At 36.3% G+C, this 24691-nt stretch overlaps 1 protein-coding gene across 4 annotated transcripts in view; it reads left to right on the top strand.

Annotated features, from left to right (window-relative positions):
- SLC9C1 (solute carrier family 9 member C1) overlaps positions 1 to 24691 on the top strand; it is a 107364-nt gene that overhangs the window by 33411 nt on the left and 49262 nt on the right. For 3 of the 4 annotated variants that reach the window (XM_053220846.1, XM_015069191.3, XM_027077723.2), the window contains 7 exons: positions 3394 to 3493; positions 9057 to 9200; positions 10428 to 10602; positions 14143 to 14224; positions 16371 to 16537; positions 18362 to 18487; positions 21966 to 22063. In XM_053220846.1, coding sequence (XP_053076821.1) covers positions 3394 to 3493; positions 9057 to 9200; positions 10428 to 10602; positions 14143 to 14224; positions 16371 to 16537; positions 18362 to 18487; positions 21966 to 22063 — 892 coding nt within the window. The remainder of the gene's footprint in view (positions 1 to 3393; positions 3494 to 9056; positions 9201 to 10427; positions 10603 to 14142; positions 14225 to 16370; positions 16538 to 18361; positions 18488 to 21965; positions 22064 to 24691) is intronic. The other variant, XM_053220847.1, reaches the window with a different exon arrangement.

Raw genomic sequence — 24691 nt, 5'->3', positions numbered from 1 at the left:
TTTCATTTACATTTAGGAGTAAAACAGTTGCCTATTCTCATATTGATGATTTAAAGTAGCTCTGGAAGCTTTAGCTAATGCAATAAGAAAAAAAAAAAAAAAAGAAAGACATTTATCCATAATTTTAAAAGAGAAAATGATTTCATTAGTGACAACATTTTAAATTACATAGAAAACTCAAAAGAATTAATTAGTAAACTAAGCCCAAAAGGCTTTTTAATAGCTTGATATAAGATAAATATAGAAAAAAATCGTGTTCTTATAAGCCAGCAGTAGTTAGTTAGAAAATATAATGAAAATTTGATACTCATTACATTGGCAAAAAGTTATAAAATATAAAGGAATAAACTTAAGAAGTTTGAGTCTAAACATGGAAAATTATAAGAGTTTACTGAGAAATATAAAATTGGAATAAACTGAAACAGAGAAAATCTTTTTAGAATTGCTAGACTAACAAGAGTCCTTATTTTCATGTCTGAGGAAGGAAAGGTAGAATATAGGATCTTGAGGCTTCCTAACTAATCAGGAGATTAAAGCCAATTATAACAAGTGAGTTTATAGAATCAAGTTAATGAATTAATAGACATCTAGGGAACAGCCAGTACAGATACATTCATCATGTACTACTTTAATTGTGGATACCTAAATTTCTACAAAAATATATTCCAGAAAATATAATTTTTCTCTAACATTAATTAGTAAGTGAGCATAGCCTCAAGGTTAAGGGTTATACCCCCCAAAATAATTATAAACTTTTAGAGTTAAAATGTCTCTATAAATATTTTAGAAAGAAAACTTCTAGGACAGAATTTCCTAAAAACAAGGTACAGAGGAAATATAAATCTAATGTAAAAGGACTTTCACTCCGACCTGGCTAAATGTTCATATTATTAGTATCTTCAAGATATTCCCTATAAATATTTTCCAGGTGTCACTGTTACCTAATAAATTACAATGACTAGTCCAGGACTTGATCTCCTCAAAGTGCCTATGTCCACATTTTCCTCTTCTTTTATAATTCAAAACTGACTCACCAAAGTGTTAGTTCCTGGCTTAAGGTACCATTTCTAGCCAGGACTAAACTAAAGAATATAAAACTTGTAATTTTCCATCTCTGGAAGGGAAAGACTCGGTAGTGTGATAATGATACCAATTTCATAAAATTAAAATGTATTACAGTCCGAATTAAATAATAGAAATTTGAGGGGGGGGTTGAAATTTTACAAAACAATTTGAAATATCATCTGGAACTACTAAATGTGAGAATAGACAAGATAGCTTAAAAAAAAAAGTGGAGAACTTTCTCTACTAGGTAGGTATTAAATATTTAACAAGCCACCAGTAATTAAAATACAACTGTTGTAACAAAGCAATGTAAAGTAAGCCAAAGAGATGGAAGGGAAAATAACTGATCCAAATACACCTGGCAATTGACAAGTAATGGCAATATGATAAAGGTGGATTAGCCACAATACTCTTTACTATTAAAACAAATTTTAATTTTAATTTTTATTTTTATTTATTAACTAGAACAGAGTCTGCTAAACAGTAAGTGGAAAAAAGAAACTAGTTACAGAACTCTATTACTGTACAATCTCATTATAGCTTTTTTTACTGTGTGACTTTGTGTGCATGTATGCTTGATGTATGCCATGGTGAGTGTTCACTGGGAACTCACTCCCCTGCTCTCAAAGATGTTGATCCAATTATCTTAAATTCCCAGTTCTTTAGCCTCTGAGCACCCAAAGATCTATCTCCTCATGATTTCTGAAAAATTTTGTAGGTTAGCTCCTCATGATCTCTGCTACCTCCTTTTAAATATATAGATGTTTTTGGTTCTTAGTAAATTTTACTGAAGATAGGGACAAGGAAGCTCATAAGGGAAGTTACATTATGTAATTCATGATTTCATAAAACCTGATAGCTACCTTTAATCTCACTTTTCCATGTTTCCTGCTTAATTTTTACCACTTGTGTCCAGTATTGTAATTCAGCAAATATCCTTTAATACTTGAAGCTCCTTTTTGGGTCTCATTCTCTATTCTCAACTAGCTTATCAAATTATTTCTTCTGAGAAAATGTAGTCCTCTCCATTATAGAAATTCCAATAAATTTTTTGTTAAAATTATACCTATCCTGCTTGACTTAGAGTGGGCCTATGTGTTAATAAACCCATCGTAAGTTGAAAATTTCGTAAGTCAAAAATGCATTTAGTATATCTAACCTACTGAGCATCATAGCTTAGCCCAATCTACCTTAAACCTGCTCAGAACATTTACATTAGTCTACAGTTGGGCAAATCATCTCACACAAAGTCTATTTTATGATAAAGTAGATCTCATGTAATTTATTGAGTGCTGACTCAAAGAGAAAACCAGAATGGTTGTAAGTGTATTGGTTGTTCACCCTCATGATCGCCTGGCTGATTGGGAGCTGCGGCTCACTGCCACTGCCCAGCATCACAAGAGGTTATGTTCCTGCATATTGCTAGACTGAGAAAAAAAAAATCAATATTCAAAATTTGAAGTACCATTTCTACTGGATTCATACTGCTTTCACACCATTGTAAAGCCAAAAAATTATAAGTCAAACTTGCATAAGTTGGGGATGATCTGGACCTGAAGTCTCGGTCGTTGAATATGGGTCCTCTTTAAAAAAATAAAAATTAAAAAATTTATATATATATATATATACACATATATATATATATATATATACACACACACACACACACACACACATATATATATAATCTCTATACTGTACCATATTATTTGGATTTTTTACATTGATAATATGCTACTTTCATATTGCAAGGGGGAATATAACTCTACTACAGCTACTTTTAAGAATATTCCAGTTTTTCATGCTTTTCATTCTCACACAGTAAATGCACCCAAACAAAATTAAACTGGGGAAGTATATCCTTATTGGGTTTCTACCAGTTTGACTCCCTTAGTCCTTCCACAAAGTCAAACCATTTCTATCTCCTACTGTCTCCCAAGAAAGAAAGCATATGAAGTGGGCTAGTCCAAAGAACTCATTTGCTCACTTCCATTTTATCCCTCCAGAGCCCCTCTAAAAACATAACTCCTGTAGAGTTATGCTTTGGCTGCACGAGAACACAGTAAAAGAGTTTTATGAGCTTCAAATTGTTGGCAATGATCTGAAGCCAAAACTGCGCAAGAATGTTAGACGCCACAATACAGTTGGGTGTGAATCTGAGGAGGAAGAAGGACAATAGGTGGTGGTAATAACCTGCAATATAATCCAGTTGAAACCTCTCTATAAAGTTACTATACTATCAAGATATCTGATATTTTCATCTTGAGCAAAATTTGTACCACTGTTGATCTTAAATTAATACTTTATATTTATTTCTTTTTAAAATAGGTGAACTAGTTGGAATGTCTGGAATATTTACCCTGGCCATTATGGGACTTTTTTTAAATTCTACCAGTTTTAAACCAGGAGTTGAAGCACTTCTTCTAGAGTGAGTAGTTAGCATATTTTCATATTTTTTCATGCATTGGCCGCTATAATATTGTAAAAATAGCTATATCTATATCTACATATCTATCAAAGTAAGATATTGACTTGAAAACTACTCAATAAAAACCTTTCTTAGAAACTCTATTGCTTGTGTCTTCTAATCCTCTAATTTTAGGCAAAATTTGTAACCTTACCTGAGTTCATGTTGGCTCTATTTTCCCCCTAATTCTCTCAAGTCTCTGACCATCTACTCGGTAATTCCCAGTATAATCCCACTAGACAAGGCGAGGACTAAGGTAAGGCAAGCGAGACACTCATCACAAGCACAAAATTTAAGAAGGTGCCAAAAGACTCAGTAATCAAGATAAATAATCTTTTAATGCAATACTTTTTGGGGGCGCCTGGGTGGCTCAGTTAAGCGTCTTTCTTCGGCTCAAGTCATGATCTCAAAGTCCATGGGTCCGAGCCCTGCGTCTGATCTGTGCTGACAGCTCAGAGCCTGGAGCCTGCTTCAGATTCTGTGTCCCCCTCTCTCTCTGCCCCTCCCCTGCTCACAATCTGTCTCTCTTTCTCAAAAATAAATAAACATTTTTTAAAAATTTTAATTAAATTTTAATGCATTATTTTTGAAAAAAAAAAAAGAAATTAATGCAAAAAACCCCTGGTGAAAATGTAAACATTTTAAAGAAATATTAGAACAAGAGTACTGATAGTTCCTTTTGCTTCAAGCTCCAATATGGCTCAGCCTGGCGCTGCTGCTAGAAGACCAATATTTTAAGGACAATGAAGAGATGGCATGCAAAGAAAATTAAAAGATAAAGCTAGGGCATTTGAAGAGGATTGGCAGTGTTATAAAAGAAAATATGGCCATATGTACAAATTTACAAATTGTGCCCTGCTCAAGGGCATCCAGCTTAGGGGAGAGTGGAATTTGTGCCAGCCTGCTAGAAGGGTGCTTTCTGTAATGATACAACATACAGGCTGAGAACTTGACTTAACTCGCACAATGACAACATAGAGTAGCAGAGGCCCTGAACATAATCAATGATTTTTGGAGTTTTGCAGAATGTTATAGAAGATAGAATAAACTCAGAAGTCAGAAGTTTGAAAGTATAGAATCTTAATAGAATTTTGGAACTCTTTACTAAAATTTCATGTCAATTACAAAGGAAGCCAATTATACCAACACCTAGGCAGAATTACTTGGGCCACAATTAATTATTGTAGGAAGAAATAAAAATGTTACATGTTTTAAATCTGATTTTGGGAAGTGATTCTGAAGTCTCCCTTCACCTTTTTGCTCTAACTAAATGCTGGATCTCCCCTGAAGGCATTTACTCCCTTGCTTTCTTTAGAAGTTGTTTTTCTCACCCACATCCTGGGTACTACTGAGCCTAGAGTTGAGGCTGGTGATCTTTCTATACCTTAAAGTCATTTCTAGATCATACTTTCTCATTCTTCCCGAGAAGAACCCAGTTTTGAAGCTCATGCCATCAGATTTTACTATCTGCCACTCTCTTGACTGTAGTTATGTCTAGATCCCTGAATCACACTCTCCATTTCGTGAAGATATTGACCGTCCTCTCACTGTGACTTTCCAGCACGATTGCCCTATCACCATTCTCAGTGATTTCGGTTAATACCCACACAGTTGATCCTTCTATTCCACCTTTCAGTTCCTGGACCTCCTTTCTTCCTATGAGCCTGTTCAGCCCCCCTGCTTCAGCCACCCACGTACATGGTCATATAAATGAGCACATCATAATCTCAATGTTAAGAATCTTACTGTCAAAATATGACATGTGTCAGGTCCTACTCTCCAAGACAGTAAAAACCTAAGAAGACAATAGCAAATCCTCCTATATTCTACAACAATCTGCTGCAGGGCCTTGCAACTCTCCAAGACAAGAGGATCATCATCTCCCATGTTTTCAGCTTACAGCCTCTAGGACCCAGATTTGAACAGTTCTGCAAATACGCTGACACTACACTGTGTCCATCTTATGACCTTTTACTGATCTTCATCCACCTCACTTCCTTCTTACCCAAATCATTTCTTTTGTTTAAAACCACCCAATAACTTCTCATCTCTTTTGGTAACAGGTAAAATCTTTTTAAAAATTTATTTGTTTTTTTTACCTTTTTTAAATTAATTTTCAAAATTTAAATCCCAGTTAGTTAACATGTAGTGTAATAATGGTTTCAGGAGTAGAATTTAGTGATTCATCACTTACATATAACACCCAGTGCTCATCCCAACAAGTGCCCTTCTTAGTATCCATCACCCATTTAGCCCATTCCCCTACCCAACACTTGAGAGCAACCCTCAGTTTGTTCTCTGTACTTAAGAGTCTTTAATGGTTTGTCTCTCTCTCTCTGTTTTAATCTTATTTTTGCTTTTCTTCCCCTATGTTCATCTATTTTGTTTCTTAAATTCCCCATATGAATAAAATCATATTTTTATTTGTCTTTCTCTGACTGACTTCTTTCACTTAACATTATACACTCTAGTTCCATCCACATTGTTGCAAATGGCAAGATTTCATTATTTTTGATGGCTGAGTAATATTCCATTGTACATATATACCACTATTTCTTTGTCCGTTCATCAGTAGATGGACATTTGGGCTCTTTCTACAATTTGACTATTGTTTATAGTACTGCTGTAAACATTGGGGTGCATGTGCCCCTTTGAATAAGCATTTTTATATCCTTTGGATAAATACCTAGTAGTACACTTGTTGGTTTGTTGGATAGTTCTACTTTTAATTTTTGAGGAATCTCCATACTGTTTTCCAGGGTGGCTACACCAGTTTGCATTCCACGAACAGTGGTAGAATAGGTGGGTAAAGGTGTTCTCTTTATCCGCATCCTTGCCAACATCTGTTGCTGCCTCAGTTAATTTTAGCCATTCTGACAGGTGTGAGGTAGTATCTCATCGTGGTTTTGATTTCTATTTGTCTGCTGATGAAGGATGAGCATTTTTTCATGTGTCTGTTAGCCATCTGGATGTCTTCTTTGGAAAAGTGTCTATTCATATCTTATGCCCATTTCTTCACTGGGTTATTTGGCTTTTTGGGTGTTGAGTTTGATAAGTTCTTTATAGATTTTGGATACTAACCCTTTATCTGATATGTCATTTGAAAATATCTTCTCTCATTCTCTTGGTTGCCTCTTAGTTTTGCTGATTGTTTCCTTCACTGTGCAAAAGCTTTTTATCTTGATGAGGTTCCAATAGTTCATTTTTGCTTTTGTTTCCCTTGCCTCCAGAGACATGTCAAGTAAGAAGTTGCTGCAGCTAAGGTCAAAAAGGTTCTTATCTGCTTTCTCCTCTAAGATTTTGATGGCTTCTTGTCCTATGTTTAGGTCTTTCATCCATTTTGAGTTTATTTTTGTGTCTGGTGTAAGAAAGTACTCCAGGTCCATTCTTCTGCATGGAGCTGTCCAGTTTTCACAACACTTTTTGCTGAAGAGATTGTCTTTTATCCATTGGATATTATTTCCAGCTTTGTCAAAGATTAGTTGGCAATACATCGGTGGGTCTATTTCTGGGTCCTCTATTCTGTTCCATTGATCTGAGTGTCTGTTTTTTAGCCAGTGCCATACTGTCTTGATGATTACAGTTTTGTAATACAGCTTGAGTCCAGAATTGTGATGCCTCCAGCTTTGGCTTTCTTTTTCAACATTACTTTGGCTATCTGGGGTCTTTTCTGGTTCCCTACAAATTTTAGAATTGTTTGTTTTAGCTCTGTGAAGAATGCTGGTGTTATTTTGATAGGGATTGCTTTGAATACATAAGTTGCTTTGGATAGTATTGATATTTTAACAATATTTGTTCTTCCAATCCATGAGCATTGAATATTTTTCCATTTCTTTGTGTCTTCTTCAATTTCTTTCATAAGCTTTCTATAGTTTCAGTGTATAGATTTTTTACCTCTTTGGTTGGATTTATTCCTAGATATTTTATGGCTTTTGGTGCAATTGTAAATGGGACTGATCCCTGATTTCTCTTTCTGCTGTTTCATTAATTGGTGTATAGAAATGCAACCGATTTCTGTATGTTAATTTTATATCCTGTGACTTTGCTGAATTCAGGTATCAGTTCTAGCAGTTTCTTGATGGAGTCTTTTGGGTTTTCCACCTAAAGTATCATGTCATCTGCAAAGAGTGAAAGTTTGACTTCCTCCTTGGTGATTTGGATGCTGGTCACAGCCTAGAGTAATTAGCCTAAATTCAGTCATAAAGAAAGTATTTTGAATGTTTTGACTTAACATTTCCTAATATAGGATGTTTTATATTGAATTTTTCTCTAATAATGCCTAGGTATTTGTGGTTCTTAAATATAGTTCAAAACTGAAAATTCTTACTTTTTTTAAGTTTATTTATTTATTTTGAGAGAGAAAGAGAGAGTAGAAGGGGCAGAGAGAGAGGGGGAGAGAGAGAGAAAATCCCAAGCAGGTTTTGCACCATCAGTGCAAAGCCCAGTGTGGGGCTTGAATTCACAAACCGTGAGATCATGATCTGAGCTGAAGTCAGACGTTTAACTGACTGAGCCACCAGGCACCCCGGAAAATTCTTATTAATGTAACAGGGAAAGATTTAATTTTTATACTGAATTTGTTTTTTGGCCAATCAGGAGTCCTGGAGAAAAAATAATCATTATCTTTAAAGGGTAGCATATGGCTAAACCAAGCTACCTTTATCTCATAAAATGGTATTCATGTACCCTTCTAATCTTTTCAATTTATTTTTTTATAAATATAATATTGTGACATTGAATACATAAAATTCATAGAATATACACATGCTCACAAATCCCCAGTGGAAAATCTACAAAGGGCACTCATTAGAATAAAGGATTAATTTACATCTTCTAAGGACTAGCTAGATTTTAGGACAAGCCTTCATCCTATCATTGTGTAAAGCAGACTGGCAGTTTAGTATTCCTTTCAAAGATAAATGATTTTAGCTCTTTCCAATGATACAAGGAGTTCACAATCAGTATTCTCAAGCTACATGAACCATAATGCCCGAATAAATTCTGTCAAATAGTACAACTACAACCAAAACATGTTTTCAAAATCAATCCAAAAGAAAGACACTAATTTACCTGTCGTGTAAACTGATTAAAGTTGCTTTAGAATTATTTATTTACTTGTCTGAGTGCTCCTCTCTTCCCAGTTAAATTATAAGCCCCTTGAGTGTGTAGGTAAATGCGTTAATTACCTTTATCATCATCTTCTTCTTCTTCTTCTTCTTCTTCTTCTTCTTCTTCTTCTTCTTTTAATGTTTCATTTATTTTTGAGGGGGCGCAGACAGAGGGGAGGGAGGATCTGAATCGGGCTCTGCACTGACAGCAGTGAGCCCAATAGAGGGCTCAAGCTCACAAGCCATGAGATCATGACTTGAACCAAAATTGGACGTTCAACTGACTGAGCCACCCAGGTGCCCTGTCTTTATGTTTTTGACTAGGCCTAGCACAATGCCTCACATAGATAAGCCTTGTGATAAATGTGTTAGATTAGTTAACTATAATTAACTACATTTTTCTTCTGAAAATGCAGATTCTGGAATTGTCTATCATTTGTTGCTTTTCTTATGGTGTTTACCTTCACTGGACTTCTAATTCCTGCACATACATATTTATATATATCATTTTCTGATATATATTATTCATTAAATATCTATTTCACACTTATTGTTTTAAGGTAAGAATTTCATTTGAATTTTTCTATTTATAAGGCATTGACTAAACCCAAAGAGATTTTTTAAATAGAAATGTTTCATTCCTTAGCATGAATATGAAGAATTGCCTTTTAAACTTGCCAAGGAATCACTAGCAAATTAGTGTTTTAGTGTTTTTTGTAACTGTATTAATTCCGGTTTTAACTGAATTTCAAAGCAATCTAAGTACTTTATAAAATTTTTGATAATTAGAAGGAAAAAAAACCTTTCATAATTTCACTACCTAGAGACAACTGCTATTAACATTTGGTATATTTCATCCAATGTTATCTTTCCGATGAGATTTCATGAAGTTCAACACTGATCTTAAATAAAAATTCTATGCTGCTTTAGTTTGCCTAATATTATATAACAAATAATTTCCTGTTGTGATTAAATTATATTTAGAAATAGCTTTTTAACAATCATAAGAATATCTTCTTTGTAAATGTCCTTTTTGCCTAAATAATTTTTGTAGCTCTCTTTCAATGATAAGAGGTGGGAAAGAGTCTGCCCTTGCCCTTGGAAGGGAAGAGGAGGTGACACAGAGGAGGAACAACCACCATCACTGCAGTCTCAGGATTCTTCAATCTCCATCACTAGTGTTGTTAACATGCTGCTTCCATCTAGGAAAATTAATAGGGAGTTGACATCTGTTGGCTAGTGCCAAATAAATAGAAATGAGTCCGAAATTATGAGATACAACTAGTGTAAAATGTAGGAGATGTGCGATTAAAAGAAAAAAATAAAAATGAATTGGCCAATATTAGATAGATTCAGCAAGATTAAAATCTACAAAGGAAAAAAAAAGGAGGGCACTTTTTCCCTTCACTTCTCACTCATTAGATTTGCTTTTATTTCTTTTTGGGATCTAGAATAAAATATATCAACAAAGCATCTCTAACTTTTTCTTTTCTACCACAAGAAACGCCACTCAAGGGTGATGTGGAATTAACCTTCTACAAACCTAACAGAAATAAATGAAGAGAATAATGCCATACCCTTGTATCTCTCCATGAAATGCCCTCTGCCTTTTTTTTTTTTTTTTTTTTTTTTTTTGGTGCCATGCTAACAGTGTGTGAAATATGGCTCATTTGTTTGAGAGTTGGTATTCCACAGGGAATATATTGGAGTAGAATAGAATGAAATGGGGGTAGTGGTGAAAATATCTATGGCAACAATAACTTTTAAAAATCTCTTTTGTCTTCTAGACTTCTGGTTTTTCTATTAATGAGCCCTCTTTTGTCTCGACTTGGTCATGGGTTCAACTGGCGTTGGGCGTTCATAATGATCTGGAGTGAAATGAAAGGAACACCTAATATAAACATGGCTCTTCTCCTTGCCTACTCTGACCTTTCTCTTGGAACTGAGAGGGAAAAATCTCAAGTAAAGATAAATGATTTTTTTTTAACATATTATGAATACTGTTGCTGTGTACTTAAAATATATTTTAGTAGTGAGGTAGCTCATACCACTTGGACTATGGGAGTGATTTAGCCATGATGCCAAGATTGGATAGAGGAAGAACACCTGGCAACATTCCTCTTCCTGGGGAACATTCTGGCTTAGGAATTCCTAAATCCTTTCATTACACTCTTAAAATAGGTTTATTACAAAGGTTAAAGGAATTAAAACTTATAAATAATTTAAGGCACGCCTGGGGGCTCAGTTGATAAAGCATCTAACACTTAATTTTGGTTCAGGTCATGATCTCATGGTCATGGGATCAAGCCCTGTGTACGGCTCTGTACTCACAGCATGGAGCTTGCTTAGGATTCTCTCTTCCCCTCTCTCTGCCCCTTCCCCATGTGCACAAGCACACACGCTCTCTCTCGGTGTCTCTCCAATAAATAAATGAACCTAAAAAATACTTATAAATAATTTAAAATAGTACCTAAAACAGAGTATGTACTTAATAAGTGTTTTTATTTTTACTTACTCCTAATACCCATTTGAGAAAAGCAGAAACCTGCTTATTATTGGCTCTATTGCTTTCTGTAACTTTGTGAAGCCACATTTAGTAATGCTAGGAATCAGAACATTTTAATTGTCAAGTGAAGTTACCTTTTCACTTACAGTTACCCCAAACTCTACCTAACAGAACATAATGGGCTTGACTCTCCCTCTACCTTATTTCAAGGTAAGATCATTACAAGGAGCTCTGTAAGAAATTTCCTGTGCGGATATCACAAGCATCTAATACTTCCATTGTGGTGTTTTTTGTTTTTATTTTCTTTTACACATAAATTCCAAATATAAAGGAAAGAGCATCCAGGGAATATTTGTGTGTCTAATTAGATAATAGTCCAAACATTAAAAAATTAAGCATTCAAACACTTCTTTTGAAACCAAAACTATCTACTATCCCATGACCTTCTCCTCCTTTTTAACCTATATACACATGCCTAAAGAATCAAGGTTAGTTCCTTACCATACATATTGACCAGTTCAATGGTAGACATCACGCACAGATCTGGGTTCTGAAATTTCTAGTTGACTGCTATTTGCTGTGTCACCATCACCAAGTTATTTAATTCCTACCTCATTGCACATGTCCGTTTCATCATTCTAAAAGGGACTTAATACCAATGGTTGAGGCACGTGGGTGGCTCAGTCAGTTGGGTGTCCAACTTCGGCTCAGGTCACGATCTCACAGCTTTGTGAGTTCAAGCCCCATGTCGGGCTCTGTGCTGACAGCTCAGAGCCTGGAGCCTGCTTTGGATTCGATGTCCCTCTGTCACACTGCCCCCACCCCCCTCAAGAATAAATAAACATGAAAAAAATTAAAAGATAATAATACCAATGGTTGTTTTAGCAAATGTTTACAAATAACTTTTTTAGGGGTCAGAGGGAGTCCTAATTTGTAGTATTTGCCAATTTCCATTGTGTAATCACTCTCACTAAGAGAACATCAATCAGCTCAATAACTTCCTGAAAATTTAATGATCAGCTCTCATGAACTGGGAAAAACCAGCTCTAGCACACCACTATCTCAAAGGGTTAGTATGAGAAATAGAAAATGTACATAAAATGCTTAATACATTGTTTAGCATATAGTAAATGTACAATAAATATGAGCTATGTTGATGATTATAATGCTTTAAGATAAAACCTTAAATAAAATGCTTTGAGACCTTAAATAAAATGCCTAAATAAAATGCTTTGAAACCTTAAATATAATGCTTTGAGATAAAACCTTAAATAAAATCATTTAGTGGGATGCCCTTACTAGAGTAGTAACTAGTTGAAAAGAAAGTAACACTTCATTTAATTTGGCTGAACCCTATAGCTAACCTTTTAATACTTTTTAATACTCACAAAGCAGCACTAGAGTAAAGGTTAAAAATAACTTAATCTTGTGTCTACTACTCACAAGTTTATTGACCTTGGCTAAGTGACAGTGCCTAAGTTTCCCATCTGTGCAATTGGACAATATTGGTATTCACTTCACAGAACTGTTGTGAGGATTAAATAAGCCTGATATATCGTGCTCTATGCTTACTATATAGAAGTTAACTTTTATTACTATTAAATTAACAAACTTAGTGATCCTCAATTTTGGACGCACTTTAGAGTGCTTCAGGAACTTTTAGAAAATTATCAGTGCATGTGGAATTCTGGCCACGGCCATGATGAATAGTGGATATCAGACTTATTTCCTATAGTAAACAACTATAAAACTGGTTAAAATATATGAAGCGATCGAATACAGTTTTCAAATTTTCTGCAATTTTATAATAAACAAAAAACAGCCTAATTTTTTAAAACAGGCAAAAGAGATAAACAGATACTTCACAGAGAAAGATATATCTACCACTAAGCACATTAAAAATGCTCAACATCACTTCTTTAGGGAAGTGCAAATTAAAACTACAATGAGAAACATAATGTTCAATTTACATGAAGGTTTTAGAATTGGTAGTTCTTATCTATAGAAGTAGAAATCAGACCTCCTGTGGTGTAGGGGATTGATTGGCAAGGAGAACTAGAGATATTTTACATCTTGATAGGATTGAGGGTTATGTGGGTGTATACAATGTCAAAATTTATCAAATGGTAAACAAGTACATTTCAATGTATGTACATTATACCTCAGTTTTTCTAATTACTAATGTGTGGGCTCCACCCTCGTATAAATCAGAATATTCAGTGGGAGCATCTTGGGCACCAGTATTTTAAAGTTTCCCCATGATTCTAATATGCCACCTGGAGAGTCTCTGGTGTGGTTTCACACTCTGTCGCTAACCTCCATCTGTAGCCACAAAAAAAGGAAAGGCTGGGGGTATGACATAAGTTCTGGAAATTAGAGTTATGTAAGTCAACAGAAGTGTGCAGTCTTAGATTGAAAAGTATTGTTGCAACTGGGAGTATAAGCAGAGAAAAAAAATCAAGTGGCACCAGAGGTATTAATTGCCCCTCCCTCCTGACAATGAAGGGATGGCAGAGAGGCAAAACATGAGGTAAGCAAACATAGCAAGACCCCCGAGCTCTTCTCTTACCCCAGAGGAGAATTATTTGATACAGAGGTGCCTGGTAGTGTTGAACACAGAACTTCATGGTTATGCCCATGGTGGCGTGTGTAGTGAATAAGAACCGATAAAGTACAAGCATATTCCCAAGGCCCAAGAAGTGCAGCAGTGAAATTTAAGGACAAGCTTTTTATGTTCCCAATGTCTCCATAAGTATTTGTTTACTTGTCAGATCATGTGTCCTGAGTATTGATTTGGTTCCAAAAGCATGAATAAAATCTATGCAGGGAGATAGAGAATACCCAGAGTACTTTCATCATGCCTGACATTCATATTCTTCTCTACTATGAGCATTTATTGACTTAATACAGCCTGGTTTAACTTACATTAGCAAATATAGAATATAATGCATGAAATTGTCATGATTACTTACTTTGTATTTTTCTTTCTACTCTAGGTATTATTTCATGGAGTGTCAGTTTGCTTAGTTACCTTGATTGTCAATAGATTTATTTTGCCAATGGCAGTTAGTAAACTAGGTAAGCCCTACTAATTACTATTCTGAGTGAAGAGAAACATTTTCTAATAACATTTTTAAAAATGTTTATTTGTTTTGAAAGAGAGTTCAAGTAGGGGAAGGGAAGTCAGAAAGAGAGAGAGAGAGAGAGGGAGAGAGAAAGGAGGGGAGGGAGAGGGAGGGGGAGCGAATCCCAAGCAGGTTCCACACTGTCAGCAAAAGGAATTTCTTGGCTGGTTTTAAGCAAGTAAGTGTAATTATATGGTTAACTCTACTTCTGTGGATAACTGATTGTGGGATGAAGAGCATTAAAGCAGAAATAGCAATTTTAGGAAGCAACTGCATTATGCAATATGTCCGTTTTCATCCCCTACTTTTTAACAATTGAAAAGCCGAGATCTAGAGAGTTAAAAATTCATGTGGCAGTTGAAAACCTAGAAAAAAAAAATGGCCCTGATGTTTTAATCCATTATATTCTCAACTGCTCTATCACCCTTCCCTTTGCACACAGCGTTTTCACTCTAATGGCAATTCATTTTTTAATTTAAGAGAGAGAGAGGAAGGAAGAGAGGGAGAGGGAGAGGGAGAGAGACAGAGAGACAGAGAGACAGAGAGAGACAGAGAGAATGAGTGAGGGACGGGCAGACAGAGAGGGAGAGAGAGAATCCCAAGAAGGTTCTGTGCTATCAGCACAGAGCCGGACACAGGACTCCAACTCATGAAACTGTGAGATCATGACCTAAGCCAAGGCTTAACCGACTGAGCCACCCAGGTGCCCCTCTAATGGCATTTTTAATCAATCTGAGAGTCCATCTTTATGAATGGTATTTCATTACCCAATCTGCATTCCTTCCTTGTATTTGTAACAAAATCTTTTCTCTTTACTTTTTTAAATTCTCTGAGCCTTAACATAGTAAATTGGGAAGAAAAGATTAAAGAGGGAAAGTTTTGCAAAGAGCATCATATGTTCTACTTAGTAGCTAAATAAACTTAAAATTCTTATTGTGGAGTATGTTTACTTGCACTAAGAGCAGTGAACATTTGCTTACAGAACATCATTGCTTTCCAAGGAAACGTCTATGGCTCATAAAAAGGAATTTGTGCTTAATATTGAGAGTCTTTCAAACCTTAATGAGGTCTGGAGACAAATACATATCAAACACTTATCATATAAATATATACAATATTATATTTAGTAGGGTAGATGTGTATATGTATATATACTCTGTATATATATGTATATATCTATATCAATACCTCCTACATGTGTATCTCTTGCATATATGTATATTTACATATATTCTGTATATTTGTACATATGTACATATATATGAGATGTATATGTCAGGATGTATATGTCAGAAGTACAGATATATGAATGTGTAGATATATATCTCCTATATCTCACATATATATGTATATGTCATCTATTCTGTATATGATATTATATGTATATATCATATATTTATAAAGAGATTTACAATAAGAAGTTGGCTCACATGATTATGGAAGCTGAGAAGCCCCAAGATCTACAGTCCAAAGGTCTAAGAACCAGGAAAACCAATAGTGTAAGTTCCTGTCCAAATTGTGAAGGCAGGAAAGGACTGAGTCCCAACTCAAAGACTATGAGGCAGAGAGAATGAATTTTCTTTTATTCTGTTCAGGCCTCCAATGGTTTTGATGAGGCCTGCCTGCATTGAAGAGGTCAATCGGCTTTGCTCAAGTCTACCAAGTTAAATATTATTCTTATCCAGAAACACCTTCACAGACACACCAAATATCTGGTTATCTTGTAACCCAGTCAAGTTGACACATAAAATTAATCATCTCACCTCTTTTCTTCTGTCTCCTCATCTATCAAACTGGGAAAAGGGACTTACCTTAAAAGGTGGGTAAGGTAATCAGAGACAATACATTCAAGGTGCTGAGATGTGTTTTTCAGCATATGTTAAGCACTCGATAATTATTAACTATTACTGTTACCATTATGTACCTCAGTGTTTTTGAGGAGTATGAAAGTAGAAAAGCTTAAAATTGTCAGTGTTCCCATTATTAAACAATATATGCTGAGTCTTTAACTTAAATCAAAAATACAAAGGGAAACTTATAATCCATATTCAAAATGGTGGCATCTTTATTATTGATAAAACATGTTCTTTGTATCAAAGGTCTTCATGACGTCACATCAACAAAATATAAATCTCTTTATTGTACATTTCAACACTTTCAAGAGCTAACCAAATCTGCAGCTTCTGCACTCAAATTTGACAAAGATCTTGCTAATGCAGATTGGAATATGGTTGAGAAAGCAATTGTCCTTCAAAACCCATATGCTGTAAGCAAATAGTATCTTTTGTTGATTCTTTCAAAGCAGATATAACTAATTATCTTAAGTATAAATGTTGTAAATATTAATTCACAATTTTTAATACTTGTAATACAGAAGTTGTACTGGAGGCTCACTGTCATAATAGTAAGAAGGGGATCTTAGGGAATTTTGTGATCATTGTGGGGCAGCATAGAAGTGACAACCTCTTTGAGTGGGTAGAAAATAAGTGGTGTAAAATTCAAAAGAAGGAGTGATGAATTGGAGCTCCCTTTAAAAGTTACCATAAAAAGAGGAGAGTGAGTCTTAGAAAATGGCTAGTTTTTTGCTAGATTGACGGTGGACAGGTGCCTTTGTTCAGCATTTATTTACACTACTGTATTTGCCAAGCACTTGCTAGCCCCTAACTTATGATTAATATTATTTTTTGATATAAAACAGAATTCAAAGCCAGTGTCATAAGTTTAGGTGTGAGTGAGATGTCACCTCCTGCTTCTGAGATATGCTTTAGAATATCTGTGGTTGAAGCATATGTAACTCACCAATCAGTAATGGTTGCCATAAGAAGAAATAATAAAAGTTGTTCTGGAATCTTCTCAATGTTACTGCTGTTTTGCTATCTCCTATGTCATGTCCAGTTCTCAATGCAATGTTTTAATGCATATTGTATGATGCAGTTTTTGCAGTGTTTTTCTGCATCATACAATATGAGGAGCCAAATTCTAGGAGTATAGCCATAAAATAATTGGTTTCTATAAAGTAGGATTCCTCAAAATCCATTTCATATCCACTAGCCAGTACTTGACGCTCTAGGTGGGGATCCAGAACCAAGCCCCCCATCTATAGGAATACTGCCAGGAATTTCCGGATAAGACAAGTACCAAATCAAATTCAATTACTTTCTATAATAGCTCCCAATTTCTGATTGTGGCCTTTTGCTAACCTGGCTGCATCAGAATCTTCTAGAAAGTTTATTAAAATATGGCTTTATTTCCCAGCCCCTCCCCCAGAAATTCTGATGCAAGTGGCCTGAAGAGGGTCCTAAGAATATGTATTTTTATTCCATTTACCCAGCTGATTCTACTTCAGAGTCAACGTTGAGGCCCCCACTCTGATACCTTATCTGTTTCAGATAGCAGGTGACCAAACAACTGCTTTCTCCTCTTTACAGTGCAGACAAGGGGGACTATAACAGTATAACAGATAGAGCACTGGCCTTGGACTCAGAAAATCTGGGTTCGTATCCTAGCTTTGTCACTTTAATAAATAGCTTTGTGATCTTGAGCAAATGTTTTATTTTCTCTAAGCTTCAGCTTTTCTCATATGTAAAATGAAATTATCCATAACTCCCATCTCTCAAGGCCAAGTTCATTTTCTATTCTACCTTAATCAATAAGGTTAAAGCAGTGATTGTCAAACTCTAACTGCAGCAAGAATCATGGGATGGGTTTGTAAAATCACAGATTTCTGCCCTGTTCCCCCAGACGTGAATTTGCATTTCTAACAATTTTCAGGTGATTCTGAGGCTGCTGGGGGACCACACTTTCAGAACCATTGGCTTAAAGTGGGATTATATACATGGTAGCTTTACAAACTCTCAATAATGCCATGTAAAGGTAAAAATATGATATAACTCCTTTTCCCAAAAACTGGAAATTATTTTACCTTCTAGATAACTGTGAAATGATGACAAAACTCATCTGAACATTTTTTCTGTATCTAGCAGATTTTCTATAATTTTCAAACCAAATTGTTATGTGAATTGCTTGAGGGTTATGCTAAACAATATATTAATATTCATGTATTACTTTTTTGTTATTTCTTTCTACTTAGTTGAGCCAAGGAGAAACAACAGGACATCAAAAGGTGAAATGTCTAGCCTGTAACAAGGAAATAGATGAGACCCTTAACATTGAAGCAATGGAGTTGGCCAACAGGCGTCTCTTGTCAGCACAAATAGTTAGTACTTGATTATACACTTTTAAAATGATATTTGTGGGGGCTTCTGGGTGGCTGAGTTGGCTGAGTGTCCAACTCTTGATTTTGACTCTGGTCTTGATCCTAGGGTCCTGAGATTGAGCCCTGCATCAGGCTCTGCACTGACAGCATGGGGCGTGCTTGGGATTCTCTCTCTCCCTCTCTCTCTCTCTCTCTCTCTCTCTCTGCCTCTCTCCCCCTCTGCCTCTCTCTCCCACTTGAGCTCTATCTCCCTCTAAAATAAAAAAAAATAAAATTATATTTTGGCCTAAAATTATACTGAAAGCTTTCTCCCTTGCTAAAGACATCTAGATTTTGCTTACCTGCTGAACTGAATAGATTGTTATAAAGGCAAAGGGAAGTTTGGCATTGTCTTAGGAATCTGCTTGATTGCCAAAAGAGAGAAAAGAAAAATGGATCCATCCAAATTGGCCTAAGTAAAAGGTGTTTTATTAAGAGGATTTGGGAATCTCACAGATCCCAATGGCAGGAATTACAGTTGAATTCAACCTTCACATGTGTTATGCGGTCATTTCGATGACACCATCCACCTCCAGTTCCACGCCAGGTTTTCGTGAAAGATACCACCAAGTCTGCTAATAACTGCAAATAGAGAGTAGTAGCTTCCAGATCAAATCTTGAATAAAAATTAGAGAAATTCTGTGACACAGCCACAGAGCAGACTCTGTGGGAAATTGCTAATAGCTTATTTACTATTGTTCATGTTGGGCCTTCCTCATTGCATATGGAACTGTCGTGCATGTCTCATCTATTCTAGCCATACAGGATTCCAAGCATTCTATATGTTCAATCTAACTTGGGAAATGGAAGGTTTGTAGGGTATAATTGTTCTCTCTTCAGCAGTAGTCCTGGCAGACAGGTTGAATCTCAAAGGCAGCTTTTCCAAGGACCTGAATAAATTTCATTAAGCAATTGAGGCAGTGCCATTAAGGATGAACTTATGCCCATATGTTGCTTTGCTCCACCAGCAGATTTTATGACATCATGTCTTTGAGTCACTTCCAGATTTTTAATTTCTTTCAGGAAAATATGTGTTCAAGATCTCTCAAAATCAATATAGGACATTCCATTTTGGATCTTGCTTTTCATTAATAATATGATGTATGTCTTAGGATTTATTCTTTTTCAGTCTTTATTCTCTCCATTCATAAAATAGGAAAATGCTAACTACAGGAACTCTTAGATTCTTTCCATATATGATATTCTACATTTTCTGCAACATATCGATCATGAATCTTTTTGGTTTCTTTCCCTAAATGTTTGTTTTCTACCATTATATCTTTGTTGATTTTTGTGCTACGTGTTGGGTCTGAATCAGGAAATACTTTTGTTTGTTTGTTTTTGTTGTTTATTTTTGAGAAAGAGCATGGAAGCACAAGTGAGGGGGGCAGAGACTGTGAGAGAGAGGAAGAGAGAGGCTCTATGCTAGCAGTGCAGAGCTCAATGCAGGTCTCAATTCTAAGAACCATGGGATCACAACCTGAAACAAAATCAAGAGTCAGACGCTCAGCCTACTGAGCCACCCAGGTACCCCAGGAAATCCTTATTTTTTAAAGTAAGTTGGATCTTTCTGCTCTGTTCTCCAGCTCTTTATCTCGCCTCACATCTTTTTAGCCCTTCTTTGTTCTAGACATATTTTCACGCTTACCTTGGTTAGTTGATTTGGTTTCTACAATGTCAATTCTAATGCTCACTGCTCCAACCATAATATTCATTGGTCTATTACAGTTTTTAAAGCTTTGATAGTTTTTATTTAAATCTCAGCCACTGTGCTGACAGCACAACGCCTGCTTGGAATTCTCTCTCTCTCCTGCTCCCACTTGCACTCTCTCTCTCTATTATAAATAAATAGACATTAAAAAAAAATAAATCTCAGCCATTTACTGTTTTTTTGTTTTGTTTTGTTTTAAGATTTTATTTATTTATTTTGAGGGGGGGGCAGAGAGAGACCGGGGTGGGGGAGGGGGAGAGGAGAGAATCCCAAGCAGGCTATGGGCTCGACATTGGTCTCCATCCCACGAACTGTGATATCATGACCTGAACCAAAATCAAGAGCTGGACACGTAACTGACTGGGCCACCCAGGCGCTCCTCAGTCAGTTATTGTTCACTGGGACAATATCTTCTCTACTATTGTACATTAGAAGAGGAAGCACAGCATGGTGAGACAGTGGTATAGAAGAGGCAACATCCCCCAACCATAATGGGGGGAAGAGGAGACAGGTTTTAAATTTAGAGAGAACTGGGTTTCTAATATGATCTTGGGAAAATGACTTAATTCTCTGAGCCTCAGCTTTCTCATCTATGAAATACAGATTAAAATATCTTCCCCATAAGTTTCCTGCAAGAATTAAATAATTCTGCATAAAACATGTCAGTTCATGTAATAGTATGGTAGGGAGATCAATAAATGGTGGTTATTTTAAGGAATCAACCATTCTCTAAATTCTTCTTACATTTTGGTGTGAATGATCACTTAAGAATTAACATATTTCTAGTATCTTAACTGCGTTGTCATTTGTGTTGCTAAGCTTTCATGAGTTCCATATTACTTTCAGAGTCCTTAGTTTTCTACATACTATGGTGTTTACTTTTGAGGATACTGAAAATATGTTTATCTCACATTATTTTATAAATATTTTAATGAAGCTTAAGTAGACTGTTGAATTCCTGTATCATGGACAAACAACCTTTTGTTCCCTCATTCTTTAAATTAGTTCTATCCCTTTCTGGCATCCCCCAAGAACAAAAATGCATTTTAATATCCATATCCTGTACAGACAGGACATGTTCTATGAAAGCAGAAGTCTTTAGTTACATCATGCATTCCAATTTAGAAAGTTGGTTTATACAGAGATTTTTAACAGTGTCAGCACTCTGAGGCCAGGGCAGTGTCGGACAATGGTTTCTTCAGCATCAAAAGTAGTGCCTGAAGCAAAGTGGTCTCTCAGTATACAGACTGAATAAACAAATGAATATTTTCTGTACACAGTGGCAATTCACTTAATACTTATAATAGATTGGAGAAAACAAGAGTTCTGTTGTCAAAAAATTTGGAAAAATTAAAGATATAAACCAGGATCCTCTACTACAGGATTTCTCAGAGCCTTTAAATTTCTAAGATGCATTATAAGCTTTTAAGATAGGGATATACTCGCACATTTATTGGGCCCCAGAACTCCACTTATTCTTGAAAGTCTAGTTCACATCTAGCAGGAACCTAGTTTCCCATAGAACCAGTTTGATTCCACCCAAAGCACAGACAGACCTCCTACACTGATCTCAAGATCTGGACTTTACAGAAACATTCTTTTTATAATGATACTAGATTATTTAGGGATTTTGACTTTTTTTCTCACAGACTGTTTTTCCATAAAGGGAATACTAATTTGTTATCATTAACCATGCTACATAACAATTGGACTGCACGTTTCTTTTAGGCAAGCTACCAGAGACAGTACACGAATGAGACTCTGTCCCAGAGTGCGGCCCAGGTGCTGGTGGGTGCAGTGGGAAGCTTCGGTGAAAAGAAGGGAGAGTAAGTATATTGGCAAGAGAACGCTGCCATCCTCAGCCACTGCATTTAGGGAATCGGGCAAATGAGTTTTCTCGCTCTTTCTGAGACTTTGGGATCATCCCATATTATGTGTGAAAGCCACTGACTGCTCTACACCCCCAAATCAGGCCAAATGACCCACTTTTAATTTCCCAACTTGCTCTACTTTTTCACACTTCTGTAAATTTGAACAAGGCGCTTCTTCTGACTGAGATTCTCTTCCCTTTCTCCTTTTGCCTCCAAAGCTGAGCTGTGGTAAAAGACTCTTGTAGACTACTTGAATGCCTCAGTAAGGTCAAAGACTTCCTTAATTCCTCCAGGCACATCTTTTAATGAGTATTCTCTCTTTTTTTAATTTTAATTTTTGTTTTTAAAGTAGGCTCCATGCCTTACTGTGGAGCCCAATGCAGGGCTTGAACTCATGACCCTAAGATCAAGACCTGAGCTGAAACCAAGAGTCGGATGCTCAACTGACTGAGCCATCCAGGTGCCCCTATATGTTCTCTCTTAATCCTCAGCATGTTCTTGTAATAGTTACTTTTGCTGTAAGCCTCTGTAGTACACAGCAAGTTCCTTAAAGTCAGCACATTAAGAATAGCCTCAGATCTCCTTGGAAGGACGCAAGATATTTGAGCAGGCAAAGGGACGAGTTAAACTGTCATGCAGGTACATGATGGCCACCCAAAGCTCGGACATACCTTCTTATTCTAGACCACACCCCTGGTGCTAAGGACCCCAATAATCTGCTCAGATGGTCCTCAGCTCATTTGTAAGGCCCTCTTGGGACTTTTCCTCTGGGCCATTATCTCACAAGCAAACTGGGCCTTTGGTGTGCACACCCTGAGAGCCAAGAGAAGTGCCAGCATGGTGTCCACTCACATGTACTGGCCTGTGGCACAGAGAGGGATAAAGCTGTGTGTTGGAGGAGAATCAGCCGGACTAGAGTCTCATTGCAGCAGTCTCATTGCAGTTCAAGTACAGATGTTGAAGAGTATAAGAGATTCCATTTCAAGCCTAGCCATACAAATAATTATAACATTATATTGTCAAGGTAGGAAGATAAAATATATCTTACTTAAAATTTTGTTTTCTTGATTAATGAGTATAAGTACAAGAGCCTCCATTCCCCGCCCCACCAGCTCGAGGCCGTTCAAATGCTTATGGGACCTCAGTGGTGTTAGGGGACTGGGGAAGAGGGCTGGGCAAATGTGATCACTTTAAAACAATATGATGAACACTTTTTTTTTTAGTTTTTTAAAAACAGCTTTATTGGTGTATAATTGATATACAAAGCACTGCGCATATTTAGTGAATACAATTTGATGAGTTTCCCCATATGCAAACACCCATGATGCCATTACCACAGTCAAGGTAATAGGCATATCCAACACATCCCAAATTTCCTTATGTCCTCCCCCGACCCTCCTTTTTCATAAGAACCCTTAACATGAGATCTACCCTCTTTATTTTTATTTTTTTATTTGTAAAAGTGATATTCTTTATTCAGCTTTTTTTTTATCAGACTGACGCGCTGCCTGCTGAGCTAAGACGGCACCTATTCAGGTTTTTTTTAATTTAATTTGCTTTTTTTAATTTACATCCAAGTTAGTTAGCATATAGTGCAACAATGATTTCAGGAATAGATTCCTTAATGCCCCTTACCCATTTAGCCCATCCCCCCTCCCACAGCCCCTCCAGTAACCCTCAGTTTGTTCTCCATATTTAAGAGTCTCTTCTGTTTTGTCCCCCTCCCTGTTTTTATATTCTTTTTGCTTACCTTCCCTTATGTTCATCTGTTTTGTCTCTTAAAGTCCTCATACGAGTGAAGTCATATGATATTTGTCTTTCTCTGACTGACTGATTTCACTAGAGGTAGTATAATACCCTCTAGTTCCATCCACATAGTTGCAAATGGCAAGATTTCATTCTTTGTGATTGCCGATTAATACTCCATTGTATATATATATACCACATCTTCTTTATCCATTCATAGTGCTGCTATAAGCATGGGGGTGCATGTGCCCCTTTGAAACAGCACTCCTGTATCCTTTGGATAAATACCTAGTGGTGCAATTGCTGGGTCGTAGGGTAGTTCTATTTTTAGTTTTTTGAGGAACCTCTATACTGTTTTCCAGAGTGGCTGCACCAGTTTGCATTCCCACCAGCATTGCAAAAGAGATCCTCTTTCTCCACATCCTTGCCAACATCTGTTGTTGCCTGAGTTGTTAATGTTAGCCATTCTAACAGATATGAGGTGGTATCTCATTGTGGTTTTGATTTGTATTTCCTTGATGATGAGTGATGTTGAGCATTTTTTCATGTGTTGGTTGGCCATCTGGATGTCTTCTTTGGAGAAGTGTCTATTCATGTCTTTTGCCCATTTCTTCACTGGATTATTTGTTTTTGGGGTGTTGAGTTTGATAAATTCGTTATAGATTTTGGATACTAACCCTTTATCATATATGTCATTTGCCAATATCTTCTCCCATTCCATCGGTTGCCTTTAGTGTTGCTGATTGTTTCCTTCGCTGTGCAGAAGCTTTTTATTTTGATGAGGTCCCAGTAGTTCATTTTTGCTTTTTTTTTTCCCCTTGCCTCCAGAGATGTGTT

The sequence above is a fragment of the Acinonyx jubatus genome, chromosome C2 (genome assembly GCF_027475565.1).
Source record: "Acinonyx jubatus isolate Ajub_Pintada_27869175 chromosome C2, VMU_Ajub_asm_v1.0, whole genome shotgun sequence".
In the NCBI taxonomy this organism is placed as follows: Eukaryota; Metazoa; Chordata; class Mammalia; order Carnivora; family Felidae; genus Acinonyx; species Acinonyx jubatus.
The sequence above is the reverse complement of the archived record's forward strand: the minus strand, read 5'-3'. Positions and strand labels throughout refer to the sequence as shown.